The following is a 12,133-nucleotide window of genomic DNA, read 5'->3' on the forward strand; positions in this document are numbered from 1 at the left end:
ATAAGTATATCTTCTTACTTAAATACTTACTTAATAAATTCTTACTTTATATATGTCTATGACATTTCTCTTATTGCTGACCTGACCTTACCTTTCTTTCCAACACTCTTGATTGTACCGTTGACCCTGTGCAAACTTAAATATCACACGTAAAAATCGGGAACTACAATATTAAATTGATACAATATGTATTGATTGAATATTGATATTAATTCTTGTGATCTAAATTAATCATACTAATATATAAGTGTGTGTGTGTGTGCGTGTTTGTGTGTGTGTGTGTTTGTATGTGTATGTGTGTGTGTTACATACATAATTCAGTATATCACTCCTTCATTTTGTTCCACTAATTGTGTATTTGTTGCACCACACTGAACTTGAAGGATACGGCTGTGAGTACACTATGCTGCACTATTAAAAAAATTACCATGTATGATATGATATTTATATTTAGTATTATCCTAAATCTGTGCCTTTTTGTGGTCTATTAGCTGTATTTTAACCTCACTGTCCTCGGCACCTCCAGCGGCAGTGTGTGTTACTGCTGGGTGTGTGCCAGTGGCTCCTCCTCCACTTACTGTAGGGGTGTCTCCTGCAGTGTGTGTGTGCGTGTAGCGGAAAGGGGTGGGCCTGCGCTACTGTCCACAAAACCTCTACCCCCTTCTCACAGAGTTGCACGATTGTCCCCTCACGACTGTTCCTGTGGAGCTTTGAGTTGTCATTTAAAGCAGTGGTGAGTGCTGCCGTCTCCTTTCTCTTTAATTAGAATCAGTGCGCCTCGTTCACCGGCTTAAGGTTAACGGTTAACTCGTGGTTTTATTGTAGTGTGTAGGCCTCTGTGTAGGCTGTTGCGCTGCGTCTGCTTTCACCCACTGCACGTTGTGGCGTTGCCAACAGTCTGCACGGATACAGCCGTCACACTGAATGGGACAGATTCATGTGTCACCTGCAGGTACTGGTACAGAGGGGAAATGTGTGGCTGCAGCCCAGTGCGCACACACTGTAAACACAGGCCGGCTTATTCCGCTGAACAGGTGCTGCTCACAATCCAAATAGGAGCCTGTATTAAATGCCTGACATACTATGACTTTTTTTTTTTATATAGTGGAGAGCTTATCATCATCTTCAATTCATAAAGCTGGGAACACATGCGCAGGATAATTCAGACTTTTACGCGCAGGCCATGTTTACACTGAGAGGCTAGCTGATTGGGTTTAGGTTTCTGTTGAGGGTTGAAGTCCCATGGATGACATCACCACCGCAGGACTGCGTGGATCAGCTGTTCTTTGTCCACTGGGGGTGAAAAAACAGGAGACAGATGCTTTTTGGTCATTTGACAGCCCCTCTCTAGCTGTTTGTCAGAGCACAGGGACATTCCTGCAGACTCTACAGGCATGTGGGGGCCCTCAGGGTTGCGAGGGGCCGGCCCTATAAACACTCTCCCTGCCTGCAGAGTTGTTTCTGCCAAAATAATACACTGTTTTGCACAGCAACACGTAGGATTTCTTTTTGCTAATGCCATCATTCGTCTCATATCTCCCTCCGGCTCCTTCACCTCAGCAGCTTCATCCAAGTTTTCCCTTCCAACTGTGAATGCCTGCTCTGTTTAATGAACTCGGCTCATTATTATTCCTCCCCAGTGGAGCAGAGGGGCATAAAAGACCATCCCGTGTCCCAATTGTGATTCAGACAGTTCCAGCTAAGTGAAAAGGTTCAATCCAACAAGCCGCTATGATGCTTCATTTAAGGCTGTGAACTTCTTTGACATTTTAAAGCATTCAGGGGAGAGAAAAAGATCCCCACTGAGTTGTTAAGTTTCCATAGGGCCTGGTTTTCCTGCCTCACAGACTTATGGAAATCACAATATTTGAAAGGAGAAAACTTTTGTTTTCAACCCTGTGTTAAAAAAAATCAGTAATTGACATTATCTTTTCTTTTTGTCTCATTCCTCCCCTCAGCCCGCACATACAATCAAGGTATCACGTTTCTAACTCGCTTTGTTATCCCTGTGTTTGCCGTGTTTAAGGTGGTGCTCTGCTGTTCATGTGTAACATTCCTGTCGTCACTTTACAAAACTCTCTGTATTTCTGTTGATTCTCTGTAGTTTCTCACTGAAGCTTCATTTACTGTTTTTGTTTATGTCACCATTTACCATTACCCTCCTCCACTCACCGGTATTGTCTGGAATAGGCCTGCATCCTTGCTGATGCTCTTTTACAGAGCCCTGGACTCTGGAAATGCTGAGGTCATGTGTCAGACCAACAAACCCCCGCTACTCTAAATAAGACCCCTAAATTATATGTTTTCATTTTATTAACTGCTTATTTACATTTTCTTGTTTAGGTTTTTCAGAGAAATCCTCACCAAACTGTCAGAAACAAAAGTGTTGGAGATCAAAAGCTGAAATTATCATTCGAATTTTTAAATTTTAAATTTTGTTTACCAAAAAATAATCACCTTCTAAACCTCCACTTTAAGTGTTAAGTTTAAAATTGCTTTAATTTACTACATGAACGTGATACCAAGGACCTGACCTCAGTTTCTTCAGATGCCTCTTGTTATAATTTCAGCTTCGGACTAGAATCCACTCTAATCAGCTAATTAATCAGCAGATATGAAATACTGCTTAATCACTAGAATAAACATTATTTTTATACACACACTCTTACACCTGATTGGTTTCCTGTAACTCTTTATACAAGAGCATGCCCTGGATGAGCTTTCTGCTATTTATAGACAGCTCCGTGAGTACCCACCCACCACTGCCATTATTTATATCTTGCACCAGTATGAATCCAGCTGGAGGGATATCTGCTACGATATACGCCAACAGGCTCCGCGCAGAAGGCATGGGCTCCAAAGAGCAGGCGTTGCACTTGAACAACCAGGACTATGAGGCGCTGAAGCAGGAGTGCGTGGAGTCAGGCAGCCTCTTCGAAGACCCCTACTTCCCCGCCGAGCCTCCATCCCTGGGCTTCAAGGAGCTCGCCCCCTATACCTCCAAAACTAGAGATGTGGAGTGGATGAGACCCACGGTGAGGAAACTGAGTGAGAGAGTTGATTATTAGCCTATTTAGAATTGTTTAATATAAAAACACCATATTTACGCATAGATTTTTACAAATGTAGAAAATCTTGAAATACCCGACATTATTTTGAGGAAAAACTCTTTCACAAGAGCAATTTCCAGGTGACTCAACAGATTATTGTATGTAAGCAAACATATCAGTGACACTATCTTATTTCCAGTCTGGAATCTTAGACAGAATAGGACAAGTAGGGACAGGAACTTCTCTGACCACCGTCTGCAGCTGTCGGCATCGCATGTGTCTCTCGGACCACTCCCTGCTGGGACATTTGTTTACGGTGCCTCATTAAAACACAAGCCGCTGATGCATAGGTGGAAAGAATAGCTTTGAAAGATGTGTCATGTTTCAAAGCACTGCTACTGTAGATCCCCAAAATTGTGATGTAATTGTGCATGATTGATTTAATTGTATTTAATTTCTCCATAGGAACTGACCGAGGACCCTCAGTTCATCGTGGGTGGTGCCACCAGGACAGACATCTGTCAGGGAGCGCTCGGTAAGTCCGTGTTGGTCATTAATGTTTAAATTATCATGAAAAATAATTAGGAAGACATTACTTGATGGAGGCTTTCTCTCGCCCGCAGGTGACTGCTGGCTCTTAGCAGCCATCGCCTCTCTCACCCTCAATGAGAGGCTTCTTCATCGGGTGGTCCCTCATGGACAGTCGTTCCAAGATGACTACGCTGGAATCTTCCACTTTCAGGTACTTCACCTTCTAGTCTTTTTCAGATCTTTATTCATGATTGTGGTCTGTAAGCTTGAGAGCAATATTTCACATTTAAATTCTGCAATGATTCTACTCAAAACCCTGCACTCACAATCAGTTATACCCTGCTTGTGCTCAGATTTGCTGCGCTCAAACATCCGTGTGTGTGTTGTATTTTTTTAATTCCCCAACATATAAAACTCCAGCTGCAGGTGAATATGTCCTGCCCTTGTTGTGGGCGTGTTAGCTTTATGTCTATGAGTCCTTTACAATCAATGAATTAATCAATATACCCCCCCGCCTCAATCAGTTTCCTGTCTGTCTGCTTTAAGTAAAAACGACAACCCCCTCATGTAACAGGACTCCAGCAGATCCCTGGTCAACATTGGAGCGGCAAAATCAAGGACCTCCAATCTTTCTGTATGTTATTAGAACACAGTTGCTAGAAGAAACTACAAAAACAAAACAGACACTGCCCTGTTTCCCTCACTGTCATTTACGGGAACATCAAAGCACAAGTAACCAAAATGAGGTGTGATAATTCCATTCATCATCACTACACCTGGCTGTGTGCTGGGGAATTTTGACAGACTTCTTGCACGATAAAATCCATGAGTAGTAAACAAAAATCTGTCCTGAGTCGTCAGATGTTGCTCTGTGTTGCAGTTCTGGCAGTTCGGCGAGTGGGTGGACATCGTGATTGATGACAGGCTGCCTGTCAAAGACGGCGAGCTTATGTTTGTACACTCTGCGGAGGGCAACGAATTCTGGAGTGCACTCCTGGAGAAGGCTTATGCTAAGTAGGTATTGAAAGAGGCCAGCAGCTGAATTATTAATCATGAGAAGCTGTAAAGCACATTATGAAATGCTGTTGAGGTTGACAATCACAGTTGTGTGATGTTTTTTTAATGTGCCTTCAGGCTGAATGGCTCCTATGAGGCTCTGTCCGGAGGAAGCACCACTGAGGGCTTTGAGGACTTCACGGGCGGCGTGTCCGAGATGTACGAGCTCAGCAGGGCTCCCAAAGATCTGTACCGGATCATCGGCAAAGCGCTGGAGAGAGGCTCTCTGCTGGGCTGCTCTATCGATGTGAGTGCTGAACACTCTGGCACAGCACCAAGATTTGACAATCAAGACTGCACCATCTTTAGAAGGCCAATAATGTTAAAAGCTCTTGTATTTATTTAAATGCCAGATCAAGGATTCCCAAACCTTTCAGTCCCTGCCCTCCAAAATAATGATACCAGAGACTTTGGAACCACAGTATCTCAGATGATACTGATTTGATCTAGTTTGTGAAAAAAAAAATATTTGTGCACATATTGATGCTATATATTAACCTGCTGCAGGAGACTTTATGGTCATAAATATTTGCAATACACATTTGGATTTATCTTAAAATGGAAATTCGAAATGATTTTAAATTGTACATGAATTATGAAAAAAAAATGTACGACCTCCCCCACCAAGTGATCCTGACCCTAAGTCTGGCATCCACTGTGTTAGACTATTCACACTCAGTTGCAGTTGTCATGTTTTTATGTTGCTGCAGATCTCCAGTGCCTTTGACATGGAGGCTGTTACATTCAAGAAGCTCGTGAAGGGCCACGCCTACTCACTCACTGCGCTGAAGGAGGTCTGTCTGTGCATGACTCTGTTCTCTCTAATAAGTAACCATAGTTAATAACAGTAAGAGTTATTAATTTACCGTCTCCCTGGTGTTATGCAGGTCGAGTTCCGTGGCAACTTGACGCGCCTTATCCGAGTGCGTAACCCTTGGGGCCAGGTGGAGTGGACCGGTGCCTGGAGTGACAAGTGAGTAAATGTCTCTGATGTACGTTCGTCCATAGTTTCTTTTCCTTAATATCCTCTTTCAAGAGTGTTAATTATCTTTACTCCTGTGTCTTTGCTAGTTCACCTGAATGGGATGAGATCGACCCGTCTGAACGAGAGGACTTGCATCTTAAGATGGAAGACGGGGAGTTTTGGTAGGATGTCGCAGTATTGAGATTTGATGAATTTAATGTTTTGATTTTTAAGCCTTTTAGGCCTTTTTGTTAAGATGAGAAGATTGATACAGCTCACACACTTCTAAATCTAAATATTAAAGGTTAATGCCAATATCTTTCAACCTGGGCCCTATGTTTATGAACGTGCGCCTGGCGAGGCATTCTACTGGCCTAATTCTAAAAGTTGTCGTAAGTACCATTCGATTAAAAATCCACATTTATAAACATTGGGCCCAGGTGGAAAAATACCAGAATTCTCCTTTAAGCTACAGCCAGGAGAAGCTCAGTTTAGCTTAGCACAAATATGGAAATGGGTCAAACATCTAACCTGGCTCTGTCCGTAAATAACAAATCCAAACATCGGCACCTCTAAAGCGCTCCAATAAATATATCTTGTTTGTTGATTGTGTACAAATACATTGAAAATGGGTTCTTCATGTGGGGTTATTTGTGAATATTTATTTTCAGTTAGTATCATTGACTTCTTAGTGTTTCTCATTGCATTAACAGCAACTTGTTTTTACACTTTGTATGGATATGAATTTGAGTTTGTGCTGAACTATCAACCTCCTGGCTCCAGCTTCATGTTTAAAAGACATATATGTGAATATAACTTTGAAAAAGGACTGAATGGGCATAGTGTGAAATATGTGTAACAAAAGTTGCACTCCGGATTTTTGACTGAGCTAATCTTAATCTTCCAGGATGTCCTTCAGCGAATTCACGAGGCAGTTTTCTCGCCTTGAGATCTGTAACCTGACTCCTGATGCTCTGAGCGAGGACAGTGTCAGCCACTGGAACACCATCAAGTTCCACGGCGCCTGGAGAAAAGGAAGCTCCGCTGGAGGCTGCAGGAACCACCCCAGTGAGTCCCATCTGTGTGCTCACAGGAAAAATCACTCTCATGCACAAGTGTACACTCTGACATTGATAATATTACTGATGAAGTATTTGAGTGCCGATATCTCAACAACCAGGTCCTCTCGTGTTACTGTGACAATAAAACAGGCTGACACACTGTACTCTCTCTGTAGACACGTTTTGGATCAACCCTCAGTACAAGATCACGCTGCTGGAGGAAGACGATGACCCCGAGGATGATGAGGTGGCGTGCAGTTTTTTAGTAGCTCTCATGCAGAAGGACCGCCGCAGACATCGGCGCCAAGGTCAGGACATGCACACCATTGGCTTTGCTCTCTATGAGGTGAGAACTGTGAAAGATCACTCCACTCTCCTTGTCTGGTTTACAGATCTAATATTATGCTATTTGTACATATTAATTTCTTCATTTATCTTTTTTTTCAGATACCAGAAGAGGTAGGTTTAGCATTAAAAATACAGAGAAAACACTCTTGTGTATTACCTCCACACAAGCTTAGGTGAACAAAACAAATTCATCCCAACACATGTGTTATTTTCCTCCTGCCCTTAGTTCAGAGGCTGCCAGAACGTCCACTTGAAGAAGAACTTCTTTTTGAGCATGTCGTCGTGCGCACGCTCAGAGACATTCATCAATCTGAGAGAGGTGAGCACGCGCCTACGTCTGCCCCCTGGAGAGTACCTCATCGTCCCCTCCACCTTTGACCCTGGCCAAGAGGCCGACTTTGTCCTCAGGGTCTTCACTGAGAAGCAATCTGAAACTGAGTATGTGTCTTTTGTGTGTGATGTTTGTCATTTAATGTATTTGTGATGTGTGAAAGTAAAAATCACATATATGTAAATATGTTTTTGTCCATTGCAGAGAACTGGATGATGAAGTCTCTGCTGATTTAGAAGATGAGGTACTTATAAATGACTCATGATCAACACTAAATGAAAAAATTAACAACATTATTAATATCATGAAAGAAATAGGATCCTCAGCATAAGTTGCAGCTTTTTCTTTATTTTCCTACAGGAGGAAATCTCTGAAGACGATATTGATGACTCCTTTAAGTCAATGTTTGCTCAGCTAGCAGGGGAGGTAAGTTCTGAAGCACCTGTCTTACTGTTTTTAATCTAATTTGTACTCGCTTACACTGCTTGAATCGTTTTAAGATATAATTACAATATGGAAAACAGTAATTAAAATGTTTAGTGGTGTTTTAAATTCACATCTTAGATCCAAAATGGCATCACCATTGTTATAGAATAAATACAGTTAAAAATTCTGCCTTTATTTGAGACGTATGTGAAAAAAATTCTCGCCTGCTCTGTTATCCAGGATATGGAGATTTCCATTCGTGAGCTTCGGACCATTCTGAACAGAGTTGTCTCCCGGCGTGAGTTTTATTTTTAGCCAACAATTCTGAGGTGCTGGAAAGTTTACATATTAGTAATACATCTACCAATACTGTATCAGATTCCACTGCAGAGTGTAGTCTACTTCCCATAATGCCTCTGTAACTGAATCATTGTGGACCAGCCTGTTAAAAAGAGTGTTATTGTTTTTTCAGACAAGGACCTGAAGACTGATGGCTTCAGTGTGGAATCATGCAGGACCATGGTCAATCTAATGGATGTATCCTCTTTGAGTTATCAGGCGTGAGCTGATCAAACCTTTTATGAACTGATTTACTTAGAAACAGAAAAAATGAATTTAGCATTTAGTGATTTTCTGTGTGTAGTTTCTTGCCTTGACACCATGGTTGTCAGAAAGACGGCAGTGCCCGTTTGGGACTGGTGGAGTTTCAGATCCTCTGGAACAAGATCCGGAAATGGCTGGTATGTTTTATTAAAATATGTGCAAGGTTAAATAAAGCTTCAACTCTGCATTTCTACTTACATTTCTGCTACTGTTTCCAAGCTGATTTTTAGAGAGTTCGACCTCGACAAGTCTGGGGCCATGAGCTCCTATGAGATACGTCTTGCTGTGGAGGCAGCAGGTATAATTCTCACTGTATCATAATCCTAATTTATCCATGTACACTCCCACACAGATGAGAACTGCAGCTCTTTCTCTATTTTGTTGTTTCCTTTTGTAGGTTTTAAATTGAACAACAGACTGAATCAGGTCTTGGTCGCCCGGTACGCAGAGAACGAGATGGTTGACTTTGACAACTTCATCTGCTGCTTGGTCAAACTTGAAGCCATGTTTAGTGAGTAATAATAATGCAGATGTCATTAGAAATATAAAAACCAAAATTTTACACCATATTATCTTACGGAGTATACAGCTTAATATTAAGTATGAATACAGCTGTAATTACAATATCTTGATAATAATGAAAATGTCTACTTGGTTAACAGGATCTTACCAGCAGTTTGACAAGGAGGGATCAGGAGTTGCTGAGATGAACGTCACAGAGGTAATTTCTGTTTTAAAAGAGAGTCCCAATATTTTTTCAATCTCTTCTTTTATTCTAACTTCTTGTCTCATGTTGCCAGTGGCTTTACCTGACAATGTGCGGATGAGGAAGAGACGGTACTGGAAGAATAGTGTAAAGGTACAGACTGCTGCGAGCCGGGACCCTGAAGACCCCTCAGCCTTAGTGACCTGCTGATCCTTTAACACATCCCACCTCAGCATCTGAAGTAGCAAAAAAAATGCTGTATAACAAATAAGTGGAACAGAGACGCGTATCCTAGCTGAATTTAAGAAACTATGCAAACCTACAGTATTAAGCAGTCATTGTGCTACATAAACTGTCTCCTCTATAAAACAGCATGAGTTTGTGCATGACAAAAATCACTAGCTGTGATGTGCACTGTAGCAGTTGATTTTACAGTGCTACATTTTAGTTTTGTTGTCTGTATGAATTAACTGACATACTAACATTTGAATTTATGACATCCCACTGAAGCAGGATAAATAAAATAGAATGATTTTCAGATGTTGTGCTTTAAAAAGTTAAGTCTTATAGTTTTGCTCAATCATTTTCGTTTCCATTTTGACAAGATTTTTAATATTTGATATTTGAAACAGGAAATTCTCACCTCAGTTAAGAGTTGGTCGTTTTAATCTTGCACCAGTAGGTGGCAGTATAAGCCTGGATCTGATGTCATTGAAGTTTTGTATTAATTATTATTATTATTTTTGGCATTGATACTGAAGTTTAGCCTGTTTATATATTACACCAGTCTTCTTCAGTTGACGTTGAAAGTCAAGCAGTTAAATTTAGTTGTTTTATTTTGCACTTGGATTTTATTAAGCGGTTTAGTGAAGTTGCCTCACATTGAGAAATAATGTATTAGTTCACTCAATTGACATATGCAGGGATCACATGATACTGAATGCCTTATACACGACACCATGATGTTGTTAACAGCTATTAAAAATGAGCCAGTCATTTGTTGTGTTGTGAATGTATGTCGTGCCTTCAATAAATATTGCCCTCCTAGTTGTGATTTCTCTATTGTGTTCATTACAACATAATCTTGCCACACATTTGGCTGCTCCTAAAAACTCCTATGCATTCACGTTAAAGGTTATATTTACAGTAAGCATAGGGAGGCCTCAGAAAAAGTCAAACATGTTGACAAGGACTTGAATCTACTTCATGCATTAAGTAACAAAAGGAACACCATATAGAGGCAATTTGTTTGACTCAGTGTTCGCTCCTTTTAAGCTTTACTGAAGGGAAAATATACAATTATGAATCGTATTTTATTCCCCAGCAGATCGGAAAATGTACAGATTATATATGGATTTCAAAAACAACAGCTGGCTGATACAGTTATCAAACAAATGCACTAGCAATTGCCAACACTTTAGAGTAGTCCCCCTCCAGTTCCCGCAGATGTGTTGGTATCGGAACTTTAATCCTCGTCCCTGTAGGGTTCCCGTTGTCCTCAATCAGAACGACATTGTTCGAATCAAAGCGTGGACTCATGCGATCTCCAGGCATCTTGTGTCCAACGATCAGCGCTTTCTTCTTCTGTCCCTTGATGGCAAGCAGCACTCTGTCACCAACTTTTCCTACGCCGTTCTTGGTGTAGACATGGATTACTCTTGGCGGACGGTGATGCGGCGTATTCCCGAGAGGGCTGTTGTCCACCACCCGGACTCTCGACATTTTCTGAATGGCTGCTGCAACAGCAGACACACTGGCAGGGAAAATAGTAAGTATAGTAATTCAACTAATGACTGAATTTCCGTGAGAGCCCCCCCAGTCAGCTGTCATGCAGAATAACTGAACAAGTTAACGTCAGTATTTCATCACCAACAAATTGTGCCATTATCCATGTTGAATTCGCTGGGATATGAAGATACAAACTTTCGAGACATTAAAGTTTTGCTATTTCAATATACAAACACAACGGCCACCTAACAAAGAGTAACGGTTACCTGGTGACATCATCTCTTTGATTCATGCGACAAGGGTATTTTCATCTGTGTTGTTAATCTGTTATTTGATAAGGTTAATCAAATTCTACTGGTCAGGGTCCCATGAACCCTGGTGGAAGGATGCGGTGAGTATCAGGGAATATCTCATTAAATGTTGATGCGGGTCTGAAGCAGTGACCAGATCAAGGATTGTTTTATCACTTTTGTTAACAGTGCAACATTTTTGTCTGTCAAAGAGTGTGAATCTTGATGAAATAATGCTGACATATTCAGCGGATCAATATCTAGACGTGTGGTTGATTTAATTATAGGGGACTATTGGGCCATGTAGTGAAGTATATTCTTTTTCTAGGCTAAATTTAACAGCATGTTTCTATATTTTAAAAGCATAATTATTTCACATTTACATAACGGAAAACAATAGGAAATATAAAATATTATAAACACTTGGCTCCACACCTGAGGGATAGATATCTTACCTAAAAGTCCTCTGGTGAATTATGGACGATGGACCCACGAGGAGGCCAGTCAGGGACCTTGAAAGTTGGGGGAGAGCCATAACTACGAGAACTGTGTCAGCTGGAGAGAGAAAACATACAACAGTTAGCTGCTAATAAGCTAAAGGGTTGGACGAGATCGCTAGCATTAATGATCCTAAAACACGTGGATTCTTCTCTGTTCTAACGATAGGGCCGAATGATTTATGGTTAAGCGAGTTTACTGCAAATGATAATAACACAAATGCTAGAATATTTATTTAAGGAAAGCAGCAAAGGATAAGTTAAAATCGTGTGTCGTTAGCTTTACCCTGTGATCACGCTCCATGCCAATGTCAAAAGTGTGACGTCGGTGGCATGCGACCGGCTAGCTTTAGCCGAGCTAGCCGATAGACGCAATGTCCATTAGATAGATATATAAATATTTCACACTGTAAACAGTTTGACACGCTTTATTTTGATGTTTATTCTTGAATCATGACAAAGTGTGCTCGTGAAAACAAGAGCACCAAACAAAAAGCACAAAGCCGGCTACCGCTAGCTTGTTTGTTGGTCTGTGTGCGTCA

The 12,133-nt window shown here is 41.1% G+C and overlaps 2 protein-coding genes across 5 annotated transcripts; one reads left to right on the forward strand and one right to left on the reverse strand.

The window, feature by feature from the left end:
• Positions 1–611: 611 nt before the first annotated feature.
• LOC128453897 (calpain-1 catalytic subunit) lies at positions 612–10,123 on the forward strand. 4 transcript variants are annotated; one of them, XM_053437013.1, is made up of 23 exons: positions 612–733; positions 1,959–1,976; positions 2,789–3,035; positions 3,516–3,585; positions 3,674–3,792; positions 4,462–4,595; positions 4,716–4,884; positions 5,348–5,431; positions 5,525–5,610; positions 5,709–5,783; positions 6,509–6,669; positions 6,839–7,008; positions 7,110–7,121; positions 7,237–7,448; positions 7,546–7,585; positions 7,702–7,767; positions 8,008–8,065; positions 8,240–8,304; positions 8,439–8,507; positions 8,590–8,668; positions 8,768–8,881; positions 9,033–9,091; positions 9,171–10,123. In XM_053437013.1, the coding sequence occupies exons 3-23, from the start codon at positions 2,790–2,792 to the stop codon at positions 9,195–9,197; spliced, it is 2,115 nt and encodes a 704-aa protein (XP_053292988.1). In that variant the 5' UTR covers positions 612–733; positions 1,959–1,976; position 2,789; the 3' UTR covers positions 9,198–10,123. The 4 variants fall into 4 exon arrangements, with proteins under 4 accessions (XP_053292988.1, XP_053292987.1, XP_053292989.1 ...); XM_053437012.1 differs by lacking the exon at positions 1,959–1,976 and having other exon boundaries at positions 615–733; XM_053437014.1 differs by lacking the exon at positions 1,959–1,976 and having other exon boundaries at positions 635–733; positions 2,834–3,035.
• A 247-nt stretch (positions 10,124–10,370) lies between these two features.
• Positions 10,371–11,935, reverse strand: mrpl14 (mitochondrial ribosomal protein L14). The gene is made up of 3 exons (XM_053437016.1): positions 11,878–11,935; positions 11,550–11,649; positions 10,371–10,829 (listed from the first exon to the last, which is right to left on the reverse strand). The coding sequence occupies exons 2-3, from the start codon at positions 11,627–11,629 to the stop codon at positions 10,463–10,465; spliced, it is 447 nt and encodes a 148-aa protein (XP_053292991.1). The 5' UTR covers positions 11,630–11,649; positions 11,878–11,935; the 3' UTR covers positions 10,371–10,462.
• Between the last annotated feature and the right edge of the window lie 198 nt (positions 11,936–12,133).

This window comes from Pleuronectes platessa, chromosome 12 (assembly GCF_947347685.1).
Source record: "Pleuronectes platessa chromosome 12, fPlePla1.1, whole genome shotgun sequence".
NCBI classification, from domain to species: domain Eukaryota; kingdom Metazoa; phylum Chordata; class Actinopteri; order Pleuronectiformes; family Pleuronectidae; genus Pleuronectes; species Pleuronectes platessa.

Bases quoted from the DNA above. Each gene is read 5' to 3' on its own strand.
- LOC128453897 (XM_053437013.1), top strand. From the start codon at position 2,790: ATGAATCCAGCTGGAGGGATATCTGCTACGATATACGCCAACAGGCTC. The intron at 4,885-5,347 runs GTGAGTGCTGAA...ATGTTGCTGCAG, and splicing joins TGCTGGGCTGCTCTATCGAT to ATCTCCAGTGCCTTTGACAT. The intron at 7,449-7,545 runs GTATGTGTCTTT...TGTCCATTGCAG, and splicing joins GAGAAGCAATCTGAAACTGA to AGAACTGGATGATGAAGTCT.
- mrpl14 (XM_053437016.1), bottom strand. From the start codon at position 11,629: ATGGCTCTCCCCCAACTTTCAAGGTCCCTGACTGGCCTCCTCGTGGGT. The intron at 10,830-11,549 runs GTAAGATATCTA...TTTCCCTGCCAG, and splicing joins ATTCACCAGAGGACTTTTAG to TGTGTCTGCTGTTGCAGCAG.